Source organism: Chlorocebus sabaeus, chromosome X (genome assembly GCF_047675955.1).
Source record: "Chlorocebus sabaeus isolate Y175 chromosome X, mChlSab1.0.hap1, whole genome shotgun sequence".
NCBI lineage: Eukaryota > Metazoa > Chordata > Mammalia > Primates > Cercopithecidae > Chlorocebus > Chlorocebus sabaeus.
In genome coordinates, this window is record NC_132933.1 from 99823069 (window position 1) to 99840804 (window position 17736).

General features: G+C 48.2%; 1 protein-coding gene across 15 annotated transcripts in view; it reads left to right on the plus strand.

Annotated features, from left to right (window-relative positions):
• The window catches only part of KDM5C (lysine demethylase 5C), a 50417-nt gene that overhangs the window by 18632 nt on the left and 14049 nt on the right, over positions 1 to 17736 (plus strand). For 4 of the 15 annotated variants that reach the window (XM_007991760.3, XM_007991759.3, XM_037994940.2 and 1 more), the window contains 14 exons: positions 4742 to 4861; positions 4971 to 5165; positions 7563 to 7744; positions 7833 to 7957; positions 8083 to 8230; positions 8827 to 8932; positions 9660 to 10018; positions 10777 to 10915; positions 11413 to 11592; positions 11757 to 11894; positions 12075 to 12674; positions 12960 to 13038; positions 13176 to 13375; positions 13480 to 14661. In XM_007991760.3, the coding sequence (XP_007989951.2) occupies positions 4742 to 4861; positions 4971 to 5165; positions 7563 to 7744; positions 7833 to 7957; positions 8083 to 8230; positions 8827 to 8932; positions 9660 to 10018; positions 10777 to 10915; positions 11413 to 11592; positions 11757 to 11894; positions 12075 to 12674; positions 12960 to 13038; positions 13176 to 13375; positions 13480 to 13845 (2937 nt within the window). In that variant the 3' untranslated portion in view covers positions 13846 to 14661. Of the gene's footprint in view, positions 1 to 4741; positions 4862 to 4970; positions 5166 to 7562; positions 7745 to 7832; positions 7958 to 8082; positions 8231 to 8826; positions 8933 to 9659; positions 10019 to 10776; positions 10916 to 11412; positions 11593 to 11756; positions 11895 to 12074; positions 12675 to 12959; positions 13039 to 13175; positions 13376 to 13479; positions 14662 to 15193; positions 15349 to 17736 lie in introns of those variants that run through there. The other 11 variants (XM_007991761.3, XM_007991767.3, XM_007991762.3 and 8 more) reach the window with 5 other exon arrangements.

The following is a 17736-nucleotide window of genomic DNA, read 5'->3' on the forward strand; positions in this document are numbered from 1 at the left end:
GCCAGGCTGGTCTTGAACTCCTGACCTCAGTTGATCCTCCCGCCTCGACCTCCCAAAGTGCTGGGATTACAGGCGTGAGCTACTGCGCCAGTTTGTGTGTGTGTGTGTGTGTGTGTGTGTGTGTGTGTGTGAAGGAATCTCACTCTGTTGCCTGGGTTGGAGTGCAGTGGTGTGCTCTCGGGCTCACTGCAACCTCCATCTCCTGAGTTCAAGCGATTCTCCCGCCTCAGCCTCCTGAGTAGCTGAGATTACAGGCGTGCGCCACCACATCTGGCTAATTTTTGTATTTTTAGTAGAGACAGGGTTGTACCATGTTGGCCAGGCTGATCTTGAACTCCTGATTTCAAGTGATCCGCCTGCCTTGGTCTCCCGAACTGCTGAGATTATAAGCGTGAGACACCGCGCCCAGCAAAAGAATTTAAAAGTACCTATGTACCGAGCATATTTCTCTTGGACAGCACTGATCTAGAATGATTTTCGCTTTGTTACTATATGAATTATAACCATTTTTAAAAGTTTTATTGCAGTATGATTTGCTACATACCGTAAAATTCACCCATTTTAAGTACACAATCCAGTAAGTTTATGGAGTTGAGCTACCATTTCTACAATCCAGTCGTAGAACATTTCTACCACCCCAAAAAGATCCCTTATACCCATTTACAGTCACTCCCCTTTCCAGCCCCTAGTCCCAGTCAACCATTCATCTGTTTTCTGTGTATAGATTTGTCTTTTCTGGACAGTTCATAAAAATGGAATAATATGTGGTCATTTGTTTCTTCTCTCACTTAGCATGTTTTTGGGGTTCATCCACATTGCAGCATGTGTCAGAACTTCATTCCTTTGATGACCCAGTAATATTCACCAGTTGATGAACCTTTTAAGTTGTTTTTACTTTTTGGCTATTTGCAGTTGTCATTTTTAACAGCTGCAGAATGTGAGGAGAACTTTTCTAAATAACCACATAGGAAATAGTAAAGTGACATTGCCAGAATCAGGGTGCAGGGTGAGACAGAGTTATGAGCATCAAGTTCTACTCCTGGCTCTGCTACCTGAGGCTTACCTGAGACTTAGTTTTCATGTCTATAAAATTAAGGCTGGCATAGTAAGACCCCTTCTAATTAATTAATAGCAAATAAAATTAAGCCTGGTACTAGATCATTCAGTAAATGTTGCTAGAGCTCATTCTTTGTGCAAGGCCTCTCTGGTCAACACTCTGAAGGCAAATAAGCCAGTGCCTGCATTTGTGTATGCATAGCTGAGTGCTGGACAGAGGAGTAAATAAATGGAATAAAGCATTAAAGGCGCTAAAAAAGAGCAACAAACGAGGTCATTTAGGAAGCGGGGGTTATCAGGAAAGGTTTTGCAGGAGCAGTGTTCCCTGAAAGAAGAGTAAGAGTTTACCTGTCAGAACTGTGACTTAATCATGTGGGCATGGGGATTCCAGTGAGGGACTCTCAGCTGAGGCATTACATGGTCAGATTTGCATTTTTTGGAAGATAGTTCTGGCAGTTAGTAATTGAGGCCAATGCAATAATACAGGTAAGAAAGAAATGCTGATGTTGCCTCTAAGTAGAGGTAGATTTGAGAAGAAAATATGATGGAGGTGCAAGCTTGATGCATGGTCCAAATAAATGGGGAGATATGTTTATGAATGGGAAGATTTAATATTGTTAAGATATTAATTCTCCCCAAATTAATTTAGACTCCTGGCAGAGGAATCATTGGGTTGAAGGGTTCTTGATATACATTAACAAATTTGTTTTCCAGAGAGTAGAATGTATTGATTCCCTTACTGGCACTGTACCTACTTCACTGTGTCTTCAACAAAATTGAATGTTTACCTTAAAAAGCTTTGTGAGGCTTCTCAGTAAAGATGACAGATTAAGCATACACATGGCTACTTCCATTCTGTACTGACACTCCACAAAAATTACATAAAGGGATTTTTTAAGGTGAAAAAAATTACAGAGATGGAGAATATGAGAGAGGAGACAATGATAAAATTCTTGAAACTGGAAAACAGATAGATGAGAAAACTGAGACATAAGCCAATACTGAGGACATCTTGAGAACCAACCCAGTTCATACCTCAGAATCCCCCAAAGATTTGTTATCGGTGGCACCAGGCATTCTAGGGGTAAAGATGGATGGGGTGAAAGTAAGGATTGGTTCATGTCTATATAAGAAGCTGTGAGGGCCGGGTGCGGTGACTCACGCCTGTAATCCTAGCACTTTGGGAGGCCGAGGCGGGTGAATCACAAGGTCAGGAGATCAAGACCATCCTGGCTAACACAGTGAAACCCTGTCTTTACTAAAATTACAAAAAATTAGCCGGGCGTGGTGACGCACGCCTAGAGTCCCAGCTACTCAGGAGGCTGAGGCAGGAGAATGGCGTGAACCCGGGAGGCAGAGCTTGCAATGAGCTGAGATCACCCCTCTGCACTCCAGCCTGGGCAACAGAGTGAGACTGCGTATCAAAAAAAAAAAAAAAAAAAAAAAGGCTATGAGATCTCCCATGCTGGGCAGCTAGAAATGTCTAGTCACTCTAGTAAAAGACTGAAGATTTATTTCTGAAGAGGTTAAAACAGAGTCTCTGGATTAAGTCTTCTAGGTACAATTGAGGGTGGAGTTATAGGGAATGTAATTAGGATTTATCATACTGGATGTTGAGGTTCCCAGCCATCATTCTCCACTTGGCTGTTAGAACACTGGCTGCCAGGCCTTTTTTCCTACAGGCAAAAAAAAAAAAAAAAAAAAAAAAAAAAAAAGGGTTTTCTCTGGGGAATCTGACTGGCCTGCGAGGAAAGACCTAGAGTTTCCCAAACTAAATGACTTAGCTAGATCACCCTACAGTGAAGCTTACAATTGACAAGCTTCATCTGTGTACTCAGAGCTTCCATTCAGCTTTTTAATCTCTTCCTCTTAAATATAAGCAGGCAGCCACAGAAAACAACTGAGAGGCTGGCACGATGGCTCATGCCTGTAATCCCAGCAATTTGGGAGGCCAAGGCGGGTGGATCTCCTGAGGTCTGGAGTTTGAGACCAGCCTGGCCAACATGAGAAAACCCCATCTCTACTAAAAATACGGCATGGTGGCGTATGCCTGTAATCCCAGCTACTTGGAAGGCTGAGGCAGGAGAATCACTTGAACCCGGGAGGCGGAGGTTGCAGTGAGCCGAAATCGCGCCACTGCACTACAGCGACAGAGTGAGACTCTGTGTCAAAAACAAAAACAACAACAACTGAGGAAACCCTAAAAAATAAACCCCCAAAAACAGAAGCAACTTGGAGATACAGAGGCTAGGCAAGGAGAAATAAACTTCAAAAGAAAAGCATATACTGTAAACATGAATGAAGACCAGAATACTGTTTAAAAAATAGCATATGCAAACAAAATTATGGTAGCAAAAATGAAAAATGTAGAAAGTGTATGTTTTCCACTTCTGAAAGATAGATAGTTGAGGAAATCTTCCAAAAAATAGAGTAAAAAGATGGAAAAGGGTAGAAAAAATTAGGGAATTTTTCTAGGAGGTTCAGTATTCAAATAGGAGTTATAAAAAGAAAATAGATGAAAACTGAGAGGATGAAATCATTAATGAAATCATTCAAGAAAATTTCCCTGAACTGGAGAATCGATTTTCCCGAGTCAATGGGCCTACCCAGTACATGAGTGAAAATAAATTCATACCAAGATATATCTTGTAAATTTCCATGTCAAACACTGAGACCAGAAGAATCCTATAAGCTCGAGAGAGAGAAACAGGTTTCAAATGCTTATCAAAGCATTAGAAATCAGAATGGCTTCAAACTTTTCAACAGTAACACTAGAAGATCAGAGCAGTGTGCCTTTAAAATTATTTTCTGAGTCAACAACTATGGGAGTTTAAAAAAAAGGATTTTCATCTTAGGATTCTATATACAGTCAAGTGTGAGAGTAAGAATAGAGACTTTTTTTAAAAAAAGAAAAGTAGGTTCTTCACACCATTTCTCAGGAAACTGTTGGAGGATGTTCTTAAGCATAGCAAAGGAATAAACCAAGAACGAGGAAGACATGGGATCTAGGAAATAGGAGATCTGTCACAAGAGAGTGATGATCCAGGGAGGACAGCTGGTCCAGATTGGAACAGATCAGAAGGTTGCATGAGAGACTGTTACAGAAAGATGAAAATTGATAGGAAAAGAGATTTGAATATTGGTCAGAAAGTTAGTGATATATGCATAAAAAACTAAGCAAATTGAGGAACAGGAGGCTATTTTTAACATAGTCTAGAAGCATGTTATTTAAGGTAGTTATAATCAACGCCAAAATAATCAGAAGAGGTGGAAGTGATTGGGTCTGGGGAAGGGAGAATATCAAGGCTGGCAGATTTTATAACAGATCTTTATAGAGCCATTTGACTCTTGAAACTGCATATATAACTGATGAAAGTAAATAACTAAAAAAGCTTGTCCAGCTTAATTAAAAGTGATATTTATAATTTTTGCAAAAATTACTAAAGGAAGTTGGAATATTTTGACATACATTTTTAAATCTCAAATCTCCCTTTCATCTCAACACACATCAAAACCTTGAGAGCAGAGACCAGTGGTCCTTCCTTTCAAGAGTTGGAGAGTCTGGGATTCTGTTGTCAGACTGTGTTCCCTGAGGCTTTTGTCTCCTTAATGACCTTGCACTTAAGTCAGGTCTGCATACAGGAAAATCTCTGTCTCAACAGCCATGGCCTTTCTTGTTCCTCAGGTTGTCCGCACAAACCAGTGTGCAGGAGAATTTGTCATCACCTTCCCCCGTGCTTACCACAGCGGCTTCAACCAAGGCTACAACTTTGCCGAGGCCGTCAACTTTTGCACTGCCGACTGGGTGAGTCTAGAATGTGGTGGGATTGTGGGGAGAAGCAGGAGGGTTGTGGAGAAGCTGGGGCATCATGGCCGCCAGACTTGGCCACACTCAACCTTGAACCTGCCCACAGTTGCCTGCTGGGCGCCAGTGCATTGAACACTACCGCCGGCTCCGGAGATACTGCGTCTTCTCCCATGAGGAGCTTATCTGCAAGATGGCTGCCTGCCCAGAGAAACTAGACCTGAACCTGGCGGCAGCTGTGCATAAGGAGATGTTCATCATGGTGCAAGAAGAGCGGCGTCTACGAAAGGCCCTGCTGGAGAAGGTGGGGAGAGTACCCCAGATCAAGCACCCTATTCTGGTGGAAGTTCGGGGAGGCAGAGGCAGCAGCACCAAGAAGGTGTAGCCTCTACTCTTGGAGTGTAGTGAAAAGAACTAGACGCATCTTGATTGAAAACCACATACCATTCTCTGCTATACCCTTTACCAGCAACCTTGCTTAAGTCGATTTACTTCATTGTCAGTTTTCCCATCTGAAAAATGGGATTATGATAATGCTTATCTTTTTGGATAGTTGATTGGATTAAAGATAATGTTTGCTTAGTGACTGACCCATGGCAGGTACTGGTATAGCAGCTGTTTATCATTATTTAAATGACCCAGCAAAATAGACTGGCATATGAAACCTCACTGCTGATTATGTAGGTGACTGTATCAAGTTACTTGATCTTTCATATCTCACTTTCCCACTCTAAAATGGGAATAAATGTCTAACTTGCAAGATGTAAAGTTAGAGTAAGGTGATTTATGTGAAAACCATCTCTCTAACATTGCCTTTGCAATGTTGCAGCTGCTATTATTGATAATGTTAATACATGAAGAAACTGATTGAAATATGGAATGTTTCTCAGGAATTGCTATTTTATTGCATGCAGATGATTCAGTAACTCAAGCTAGGGCAATAATATCATCAAGTAGATGGTGGTCCTGCTTTAATTGATTTCTTGTAAGCTTGTGTCAGTTGTGTGTGTAGCTGAGTGGAAGCTGCTACAGAGCTCTAAAGTCCACTCGTGTAGTTTCAGCCATCATCTTCAAATTTCACACTTGCCCAGTTAGGGAATTGACTTTGTGAGAGTCTTTCATAAGATTACAAAGGAGTGCTGGTTCTGTGGGATCCCTTGCTGCCTATTTAGGGTAATACTTTCTTATTTTAAAGCTCATTTATAGCTTTCCTGTGAGTGTGGGCTATAGGGAGAGCTATAGCTACAGTAGCGTTGGAAGTCTGGGGCCTCTCAGCCGTGATGTTAGTTGTTGAGTCCCTGGGCTTTTCCAGGCATCATTTTCTCACTCTGTTCAGTACTGTTATTAAATGATGGCTGTGTGGCGGTGCCAAGTTGTGGGAAGGAGCCGAAGCAAGGTGGGGAGAATAGACTTTCTCATCTTGACATTCAGAATTCTTCACACTTGGCCCTTACCTCAGAGAAGCATTCTGGACACCATAGTCTTGGAATCCTGTAAGAGATTGTATGTGTATTTAAGTATGTTTCTGGGAAGAGGACTCATAGTTTACATCCAATTCTCAAGAGTCCATAGTCAAAAAAAACCCTAGAGACTTCATCCTTAGAATATTCTCTGACTTTAGAGTCAAAATTAACTCAGTTTGGCAGGTTACTGACCCTAAGACTTAGTTTCTGCCTTAGCAAAATGAGATAGACCTGTGGAATATATATTCTTATCTGAAAATTAGAGCTAATAACAGTAAGTATTTGATGAATACCGAATCTAATTGCCGAGATACTTGTCTGATTCCATAGCTGCTTTGTTATTGTTAATCCTCGTAACAACCCAACAAGGATGATACTGTTTATCTCCATCTTACTAGATAATGAAACAGACCCAGAGATGTTAAATGATTTACTCATGATCACATAGCATATAAGTGGCAGAGTGGGATTTGGGCTCATAACTTATGCAGAGGTTAGGTGTTAAAGTTGGTGTGTAAGGCAAAAACTGTTAGAGTCAACATTTCCCATTAAAATCCCTAAAATTGCCCATTAGATATATGCACTGCGTTGTCTCTCGATTACTCCAACATAGCCAGCTTTTTTTTCATTTTTGAAATGGAGTGCTTTTTCTTTATCTGAGCAACAGATGAAGTCATTGGATTAGGTTTGGAAGCCGTATTGTTGGGAGAAAATTATTATATCTCTTTAAACCCTGAAAACAAGCACATACAGTTGAATTTCTCTAAGTTATATATGTGCACAAGTATCTCCTGCCTACTAAGTGGCCAGCGTGGTGCCTGGAACACAGTGGGCGCTGAGTAACTGGAAGCCGATATTGTTCCCCAGTACACATAACTAGCCAGGCCTGTCCCTTGGCCACTTCCACACATTGCCACCTCTCTGGTATCTTGGTCCACCACTTTCCTCACTTCTCACCCACAAGGCCCTTTCTGCTGATCTGGATCTTACCTGATTTTTCTTCCTCTATAAAATTATCCGACTCAGCTCACACTGATCTTGCCCTGGTTTATCTGATTCCCCCAGCTTTGAGAGTCTCGACTTTACAAAGGGCAGGTATGCTACCTGGGGTTTGGCCTCTTAAACCCCATGACCCTCAGCATAGATTTGAGTCTAAAGTAGGGGTCGGTGGTGGCTGAGATGGAGGATTCTGCTACCTGGTTCTGGTTATATATAACACATGGATTAAATGCCCTTAGGGCATCACAGAGGCTGAGCGAGAGGCTTTCGAGCTGCTCCCAGATGATGAGCGCCAGTGTATCAAGTGCAAGACTACGTGTTTCCTGTCAGCCCTGGCCTGCTACGACTGCCCAGACGGCCTTGTCTGCCTTTCCCACATCAATGATCTCTGCAAGTGCTCCAGTAGCCGGCAGTACCTGCGGTGAGCGTGGGCCTTTCTGGAGGAAGTGGGGCAAGAAGGAGGATGCAGAGCTGGGCCAGACATGCTCTTGCCTGCCCTCTTCCTCCAGGTATCGGTATACGTTGGATGAGCTTCCTGCCATGCTGCATAAGCTGAAGGTTCGGGCTGAGTCCTTTGACACCTGGGCCAACAAAGTGCGAGTGGCCCTGGAGGTGGAGGATGGGCGGAAGCGCAGTGAGTGATGGGGGGATGGAGGGACTCCACAGGCAAGTTCTATTCCCTTTCTTCTGTATTCTGACCCCCTTCCTCTGCCTTTATTCAATACTGCCTACTCCTTGCTGCCCTCATTCTTCTTCCAGGCCTTGAAGAACTGAGGGCACTAGAGTCTGAAGCCCGTGAGCGGAGGTTTCCTAATAGTGAGCTGCTGCAGCAACTAAAAAACTGCCTGAGTGAGGCAGAGGCTTGCGTGTCCCGAGCTCTGGGACTGGTCAGCGGCCAGGAAGCTGGGTATGACAGCATGAGGAGTCAGGGTGCACATAAGGTGCTGAGGATCCAGCACCTAGGAAAAGTGCTGCAAGGGGTAGACTGTGAATACCATTTGGCAGAATGGACATCATCAGGAAGCTGCCAGGCACAAGAGTGTGAGATGGCCTGGAAGGTGTTGGGGAGGGCAAGGAGACCAGGCCACCTAGAAAGGAGAGGAGAGCCTCCGTGATAAGAAAGCTAGAAGTGTGTATTTTTTTATCAGTACCTGGAAGTGGCCTGAGAGAGAGGCTGAGGGGTTTTGTGGGAGGCTTACGGGTAAGAACAGGACACAGATGTATAAACCTGATCCCTGCTACACAGCTTTAGAATTCACAGTAGAGGATGGATTGCAAAGTGTAGCGCTTGTTACAACCCATTAGTGTCTAATTCTTTCCCCTCATAATATGAACATGCTCTATAATTTAAAACCTTCCCTCTAACCTGGGCAATTGGGGCAAATTTGAAATATGCGAGATCAAGGTGGACAGGTGTGGTGAAGAAAGGTGTTGGGTCTTAGCATAGACATGGAGGGAGGGCACTGGGTTTAGACCTGAAACCTCACATGTGATACTCCATAGTCCCCACAGGGTGGCGGGTCTGCAGATGACCCTGGCTGAGCTCCGGGCCTTTCTGGACCAGATGAATAACCTGCCTTGTGCCATGCACCAGATTGGGGATGTCAAGGTGAGGATGCTTGGAGTGCTGCTGAGGGATCAAGGGGACTGGGGGACCTGAGCAACAGGCTATGCTTGGCTCCTTTCAAAAGCTTAAAGTGTTCAGGTGAGGCTGGATGCACATGTGAGAAAAGAACAGGTGGGAGGGGTGAGACAAGGGTCTAGTGACTGCCTGTTAGAAATGGGCCTTGAGGGTCAGGTGGCAAGGGTATGAGTACAGGATACAGAGTCCAGGTAAGGTTTCCTGGAGGAGGGGTAGAGGAGGAGAAGGTAACAGGGTGCTTGTTGGGCTTGGAAAGTGGAGGGGAATTCATGAAAGTGGAGGAGGAGTGAGATGGAGAGGGCAACAGACCCCACTGTGGTGAGCACGAGGGTTTATGTGAGGACTAAGCATAGCAATTTTTAGGGCAGGGAGGTTTCTTGGTGCCCTGAGAACAGAGCACTCTGAAAAGTTAAATAAAGCATAGTTTAATAATTATTAGTTAATTAAGAATCTCTAAGGGTGGGACCCAGGAATCTGCATTCTTAACAAATTCCCCAGGGCATTCTAATGAGCAGTCAGTGTTAGGAACCCCCACTGTCTTAGAGCTTGGAGAAGGAGAGCCCAGCCCATGTTAGGCTCCTTTGCCCCAAAAGCTTAGAGGGTAAGAAGGTAGGTGGGACAAGGTTCCATCTGGTGGTGGAACTCCTCAGTGGGCCCAGCTGAGGAGTTTGTTCTTCATCCTGTGTCCTGGTAGGGTATTCTGGAACAGGTGGAGGCCTTCCAGGCTGAGGCTCGTGAGGCCCTGGCCTCACTGCCCTCCAGTCCAGGGCTACTGCAGTCCCTGTTGGAGAGGGGGCGGCAGCTGGGGGTGGAGGTGCCTGAGGCCCAGCAGCTCCAGCGGCAGGTGGAACAGGCGCGATGGCTGGATGAGGTGAAACGCACACTGGCCCCCTCAGCCCGAAGGGGCACCTTGGCTGTCATGCGAGGACTGTTGGTCGCGGGTGCCAGTGTAGCCCCTAGCCCTGCTGTGGATAAAGCCCAGGCCGAGCTGCAGGAGCTGCTGACCATTGCTGAACGCTGGGAGGAGAAAGCCCACCTCTGCCTGGAGGCCAGGTAGGTCCAGCTGCTGCTTCTCTTCCCTGCCCTATTCCAAACATCAAAGTTGAATGGAGACCCAGAGGATGATTCCCATGGGTGGCCTTAGGTATCACACTCCTGTGTTACTGTATTGACTCTCCCCTGTATTGTTCCCTATCTTGTCGTCTTTTTTTTTTTTTTTTTTTTTTTTAACTGTATACTTAAAGGCAGAGAGAGGCTGATGGAGAAGCAGAAATGCACAGATAGAGATTATCTAGAAGACTAGCGCTACAGGCTAATGTGCGCATACCCAGAAGCCCAAGTGACAGGCAGATGGGCAGATGTTGGTAGAAAGACCCCACATAGGGCAGTTGACAAACTGCAGCAACAGATTACATAATACAGGTTGTGTATGTAGGCATTGCCAGCAGGCCAGGAGACTGGCAGACAAACAGAGGCGCAAGAGCTATGGCACCCACATAGGGCAGTTGACAAACTGCAGCAACAGATTACATAATACAGGTTGTGTATGTAGGCATTGCCAGCAGGCCAGGAGACTGGCAGACAAACAGAGGCGCAAGAGCTATGGCAGAAGGATGAAGTTGGGTGCATGCGGTCTTGGGGAAGCAGGGACTGGCAGCTACCCTTAGGCAGAATGCAAGCAAGTAGGCCCAAGTGGCAGCAGGAATAACAGACACCCAAGGGGCCCATGCAGATATATCTGGTGGTCAGGCTGGGCTTCTGGTCAGGCAGACCACATCAGACTGAGTGTTCTTTTTTTCCCCTACCTTTAGGCAGAAACATCCACCAGCCACACTTGAGGCCATAATCCGTGAAGCGGAAAACATCCCTGTTCACCTGCCCAACATCCAGGCTCTCAAGGAGGCTCTTGCTAAGGCCCGGGCCTGGATTGCTGATGTTGATGAGATCCAAGTGAGGACCCTGCCATCCCAGGCCTTCAGTCCAGCTGGGAAGAGATGGCATATACAGTGGGATGTGCTGGGTTGCTGGGATGGGTTGGGTTGGCTGGAGAGAGGAAGGGGGCATGGCATGTAGTCAGGAGGCAAAATGTGCCTGATGAGCAAGGTGAGAGGAAGAGTGTGAGGCTGGCCTGAAGGAAGAGAGGGCACTGGTTAGGATGAGATTGGTGGGCCAGGAAGGCAGGTAGTATGGGACTGAGCAGGGCAGGGGCGTGGAGGAGAGGAGAAGAGGCAAACTACAACAGAAGGCTGACAAGATACTTGGGGCTGAGCCAGTCAGTAGATGCTGGTGTTGTGGGAGAGAGCCAAGTGAGTGTTCCTTAGGATGACACCTGTTTTTTTTCTCCCTCAAGACAGCCCAGTTCATCTTTCCAGCTCAGGGCCAGGCACAGAGTAAGCATCAATAGCACTGGCAAGTTGAACTGAGCTGTCTCTCGCCCTTGTCACTAGAATGGTGACCACTACCCGTGCCTGGATGACTTGGAGGGCCTAGTAGCTGTGGGCCGGGACCTACCTGTGGGGCTGGAGGAGCTGAGACAGCTAGAGCTACAGGTACTGACAGCGCACTCCTGGAGGGAGAAGGCCTCCAAGACCTTCCTCAAGAAAAATTCTTGCTACACGCTGCTGGAGGTGAGGCCTGGGACCTTGACCTACAGCGTTTCTTAACGCCTGCCCTGGCTTCTATGAGATGGCTCATGAGATAACATGGGTTTTGTGGGGGCACCAGGGAGGGAAGGAGAGGGCAGGGGATGTAAGGGAGGCCCAGTCATTCCCTCTCTGTCTGCCTGTCTCAGGTTCTCTGCCCGTGTGCAGACGCTGGCTCAGACAGCACCAAGCGCAGCCGGTGGATGGAGAAGGAGCTGGGGTTGTACAAATCTGACACAGAGTTGCTGGGGCTGTCTGCGCAGGACCTCAGGGACCCAGGCTCTGTGGTAAGGAGCTTAGACACAGATGGGGAGAAGGGCTTGGTGATGATAGAGTCTGAGCTGGACCGCTTGTCCACTGAGCCTCAGTTCTCCTGGTTTGGGAGTAGGGGTGTTAAGGGGGGGCGGGGGCAGAGAAGGGAAGGGATAGGCTGCTGACCCACTTTGTTCCTGTCCTGGGTATGGCAGATCGTGGCCTTCAAGGAGGGGGAACAGAAGGAGAAGGAGGGTATCCTGCAGCTGCGTCGCACCAATTCGGCCAAGCCCAGTCCACTGGCATCATCGACCACAGCCGCCTCTACAACCTCTATCTGTGTGTGTGGGCAGGTGCCGGCTGGGGCGGGAGCTCTGCAGTGTGACCTGTGTCAGGACTGGTTCCATGGGCGGTGTGTGTCAGTGCCTCGCCTCCTCAGCTCTCCGAGGCCCAATCCCACCTCATCCCTACTGCTGGCCTGGTGGGAATGGGACACCAAATTCCTGTGTCCACTGTGTATGCGCTCAAGGCGCCCACGCCTGGAGACCATCCTGGCACTGCTGGTAGCCCTGCAGAGACTGCCTGTGCGGCTGCCCGAGGGCGAGGCCCTGCAGTGCCTCACAGAGAGGGCCATCAGCTGGCAAGGCCGCGCCAGGCAGGCTCTGGCTTCTGAAGATGTGACTGCTCTGTTGGGACGGCTGACGGAGCTCCGCCAACAGCTACAGGCTGAACCCAGACCTGAGGAGCCTCCTAACTACCCTGCAGCCCCTGCTTCTGACCCCCTCAGAGAGGGCAGTGGCAAGGATATGCCTAAGGTGAGCTACTCAGCCCAGCTCTTGTCCTCAGATTCTTGTCTCCTAGCCCCTACCCCAGTTTAGGCTTGGCCCTGCCCCTTGTTCTCCAATTTTCAGTTTTCTTTGGACCAGCCTTCCTACTCCATTCTGCATCTGTCCAGATTCGTAGACTCTGCTCCCTGCTGGCAGCCTGTCTTCCCTCCTCCTCCAGAAGGCAGAGGGTCTCAAGTTTGGGGTTGGCAGAGGAAGAATAGGGCCTGGTTCTTCAGTTCAGTCACCCCTACCTATTCTTGCTCTCCTTCGCAGGTCGAAGGCTTACTGGAGAATGGAGACAGTGTGACCAGTCCTGAGAAGGTAGCCCTGGAGGAGGGCTCAGGTAAGAGAGGTAGGTCTAGGTGTGGTATGGGTAGGCTGTTGACTGCACATCACCAGAGTGACCCATGTAGTCCTCAGCTCTGTTGTAGTGGTGGGGATAAGACCAAGGGCAGCCTCTTAACACAGCTTGTTTCTGCAACCTCCTAGATCTGGAGCTGCTGTCCTCGCTGTTGCCACAGTTGACTGGCCCTGTGTTGGAACTGCCTGAGGCCACCCGGGCCCCCTTGGAGGAGCTCATGATGGAGGGGGACCTGCTCGAGGTGACCCTGGATGAGAACCACAGCATCTGGCAGCTGCTGCAGGCTGGACAGCCCCCAGACTTGGAGAGGATCCGCACACTTCTGGAGGTGAGGAGAGGGGTCATGGGCCGGGCCAGGAGGTCAGACCGAGTAGGGAGCCCAGGCCTGACCACTGGCCCACAACCTGTCTTTCTGCCTATCTGTAATCACAGCTGGAGAAGGCAGAGCGTCACGGGAGTCGGGCTCGGGGCCGGGCCCTGGAGAGGCGGCGGCGGCGGAAGGTGGATCGGGGTGGGGAGGGCGATGACCCAGCCCGAGAGGAGCTAGAGCCAAAGAGGGTACGGAGCTCAGGGCCAGAGGCTGAGGAGGTCCAGGAGGAGGAAGAGCTGGAGGAGGAGACTGGGGGTGAGGGCCCCCCTGCACCCATCCCCACCACTGGCAGCCCCAGCACCCAGGAGAACCAGAATGGCTTGGAACCGGCGGAAGGGACCACTTCAGGCCCCTCGGCCCCTTTCTCCACTCTGACTCCCCGGCTGCATCTGCCCTGCCCACAGCAGCCGCCTCAGCAACAGTTGTGACAGTGGCTGAGCCTAGCACAGACCCTGACAGAAACCCCCCCACCCCCGGCCTCAAGGATCCTCTTTCTGACCATCAAGCCTGCTTCTTAGGGGGTGGGCAGGTAGGGGGGTGGCCATCCCCCCTACCCGCCCACCCCTGAGTCCCTTGACTTTTGTATTCTGACTCCAAGGTATTGTTCAGACCTCAGCTCCTGGGGGCCAGCCCCTGGAGTCTTCCCTCCCTGGTAGCCTCTAACCAGCATTCCCAGACACCTGAGGCAGATAGATGGATGGGCTGGTGGGCAGGGGGGTGGCTGGGGCTGGGCCATCACCATTCCAGAGACAAGGCCAGTGTATATGCAAACTGGGGGACTCTCCTCTCCCTTCTTTCCCCAGTTCTGGTCCTGGCCAGGCCATGCTACACTAACCCCTGCCCCCACTCTCCTCCCCTCTTTTCCTTCCTTCCTACCCCCTTCTCCCTCTCCCTTCCCCTGACTGTTCCACCCAGGAGGAGGAAACTTCACATAGCCGTGCTCACAGTTTTTTATTTTAAAGGAATTTGGCTGGGGAGCTGAACAGGGCTCCCTGTGATCTGAAGAAAGCTTTTGGTGCTTGTCCTCACAACCACCTCAATCCTCCCTCCCTGTCCTCCCCTGTCTCCTTTCCTCCTCCTGGGTTCATGTTGTAATAAAAAAAGATTGTTGGTGTGTAATTAATTTGTTCAAAAGGAAAAAAAAAGCAAAACAAGAAACTTGGTTCCAACTGAAGCCTATTTTAATTTTATTTTATTATTTTCCTCTTGTTAGAAATAAAACCCTTAGAAACATTTTTTGGAAACATGTTTCTGAAGTGCATTTCTCTTAGACGGGGAGGACAGTGCTTCCATCACCAGTCAGTGGAGCAGCTGTAGTGCTGGCGGGAGCACTAGAGCTGAAGCCAGGGAGCTCTGGGTTCTGAAATCAAGTTCCACCAGCTTCTTAACCTTGGGCAAGACGTTCTGATCCTCCCCTGACTAACTCCAAACCATTTTCCCTCAAGTCCAAACAGATGGGCTTGGCCCGCTCACCCAGACTCCTACACCACAGCCTCCCCCAGTTGATGCCCTCCAGTTTATCCTCCTCAAGCTCCCAAAGGGATTTTTTTTTCAGTGGCTTTATTGAGATATAATTTACATACCATAAAATTCACTTGTTTGAAATGTACAATTCAGTGATTTGGGGGATTTCTAAAGTGTAGATCTGATTATATACTGCTTAAAACCTTCCATGATGCTTTATTGCCCTTAAGATTATACATAGAATCTCGTTCTTTCTAGAATGTTTTCCTGTCTAACCCATATACTGCATAATTCCCTGATTTTTCTCCACAGGTTATGCCCCTGATGAATGGGGACTAAAGCTCAGATGTGTGGTCATTTGCAACCCCTGAGTTCACTTTTTAAAGACAGCTTATTGAGATACAATGTACATACCATACAGTTCACCCACTTAAAAGTATACAATTAAATAGCTTTTAGTATATTCAGAGTTGTGCAGCCATCATTGCAAAAAAAAAAAAAAAAAAATTTAGAACATTTTCATCACTGCAGAAAGAAACTCCATATCCCTTAGGCATCCTTTACCCCTCATCCCATTTGCCTATTCGGGACATTTTACATAAATGGAATCGTATAATATGTGATCCTTTGTGTCTAGCTTCTTTCACTTAACATAGTAGTTTCAAGCCCATTAATGGTCCCATAGTGGTTGGAAAGATCTCCCTTCTGAGTCCCAAAGTCTTTAAGATGAGGGTGCTGGACTAAATCAGGGACCATCAACAGATTGTTTACATGTTTTTGTGGGTGTTTGCATGCATGTGTTTTTCTGACAAGAAGACTAACCAGCTTGTATCAGATTTATAAAGGGATCCTTGACCCTCCAAAGGCTAAGAACCATTCTTTGTGGTCTTGAGTGTTGTGTGTTTGGAGTCTGCCCCATGATATGAGGATACAAAGGAGGAAGCAAGAGCATGGAAGCCCTGCTAAGCCAGTCAGCTTCCCATCATGCCTGCCTCAAGGGCTTTCCCTCCTCTCAAGGGGCTGTGAGGAGGCTGAAGGCTAAAGGCTGGGTCCTGATTCCTAGCCCAGGAGCTTAGCACACTGCCACTCTTATTTTGCTTTCTCATTTGAACGTTCATGGGTTTCATTCCCCCTTCCCAATATTTGCAGTTGATAGGAACCTAGTGGTAAATAAGAAAGCCTGCCCTCTTCTGGCAGCTTTGATTGGTGGGAGGGTCTGGCTCAGCCCTGCTTTCATCTAGTCTCCCAGTTGGGACCCTAGACTATATAAGTAAGGGGAGAGACAGGAGTCCGTGGACAACCCTGTCGGGTCCAGTTTGACTCCAGGTCTCAGTCCAGGGGAAAAGGCTGACCTTTTGGCTGGAATTGATCATGAAAAGGGGGTTGGAGGAGCTGACAGGAGAGGTGAGTGTGAGAGCTGGGATGGGCAGGAAAGGGCTCAGTCTCAGCACTTAACTACCACTCCCAAGGCAGTCAGCCACAGGAAGTGGCCAGACAGGAGAGGAAGAGATGGTGCCTACAACCTGAAGCAACTCCCAGGTTAGAGAACTGCTTGGCTGGGGGCCTCCCAGGTATAGGCCCATCCTTCACCAGTTTTCAGACCGCTTTTACCATGTTGGCACATCCCTGTCCCATCCCTCACACTGTCTCCTTCACAGCAGACACGCATTCCATGAACTCTGCAGGAGAGGCCCTAGCCATCATCCTGCAAGACCCAGATCAAATCTAACCCCTTCTAGAGAGCTTTCTCTGGTTCCAAATCTGCCCTCTTTCCCAGACACTCCCCTAGAAAGGGAGGGGGACTGGCTCAGGGGACCCCCTCCACCTCAAGGAGCTGGGGAGAAGGAGGTCAGGGAAGCAGTGGGTATCTTCTCACCTCAAAGTCATTTTCTATTATAGAGATACCACCTAGCTGCTGAGTCCTCCCAAATGTTGCCACATCCCTCAGGATGGCTCCTGAATCTGCAGGTGACAAGGGGATGGGAAGAGACATCACTTCTATTAAGGACTTTACCCAAACTCTTCCTTCAGGCCCAACTGAACCCTTCTTCCCCTTCTCCTTAGTGCCTCCACCTGTGCCTTACATGGTGTCTGAAACACTCTAAGATTAATAGGTCTCTCTCTCCTCCCACCCCCAAGCTCTGGAGCTTCTGGAGGGAAGGCAAGGCCTAGGCCTCAGTCTGTTTCCACTTCCAGGCCAAGGGCCCACAGTCTAGTTTTAGAAAGAAGGAGGTAGGAGCATCAGTTGGAGCCTCACACTGTGCATATGAACTCTGTTTCCTTTCCGTTGCAGAGTCCAGTGGTACAGGATACCACCCCTTGGGAGTGGCGCCCGGGGTCTGAGGTACATGGTCAGTGGGTCCTTGAAGGGGCAGACGCTAACTAGCCATGCTTCCCAGAAGACCTGAAATTGTGATGGGAGAAGAGGAGTTAGGAAGCAGAGGAACAGGGTTCTTGCCCCTGGGGCACTCACATGAAAGGGAGGGGAACAGCCCCTTGTGAACCTCCACCTGGGTGCTCAGCTCCATTTGAGATATTTCACAAAGTCCCCAACAGACACAGGAAACAGACCCCTAGGAAAACAGGCCTCACCTAGGCGTATCAGCCTGGCAGAGCTGGGATTTTCACCAAATCTCTGTGACACTAAGGCCTGTGCTAGACAGAAGGGGTCCAAAGTAATCAGCCTGCCATCAGGAAATAGTTCACAGTGGGAGCTCAGTGTTGATCTCTGCTGTTGGTAGGTTGGGAATTCAGCAGTGCTAGGGCCACAGTGGCCTTGGTAGGTTAGAAGTTCATATTGCCAAAGTGCATAACCTCCACGCTTATCTCTATTGGTTATATATTTGCTACATAAC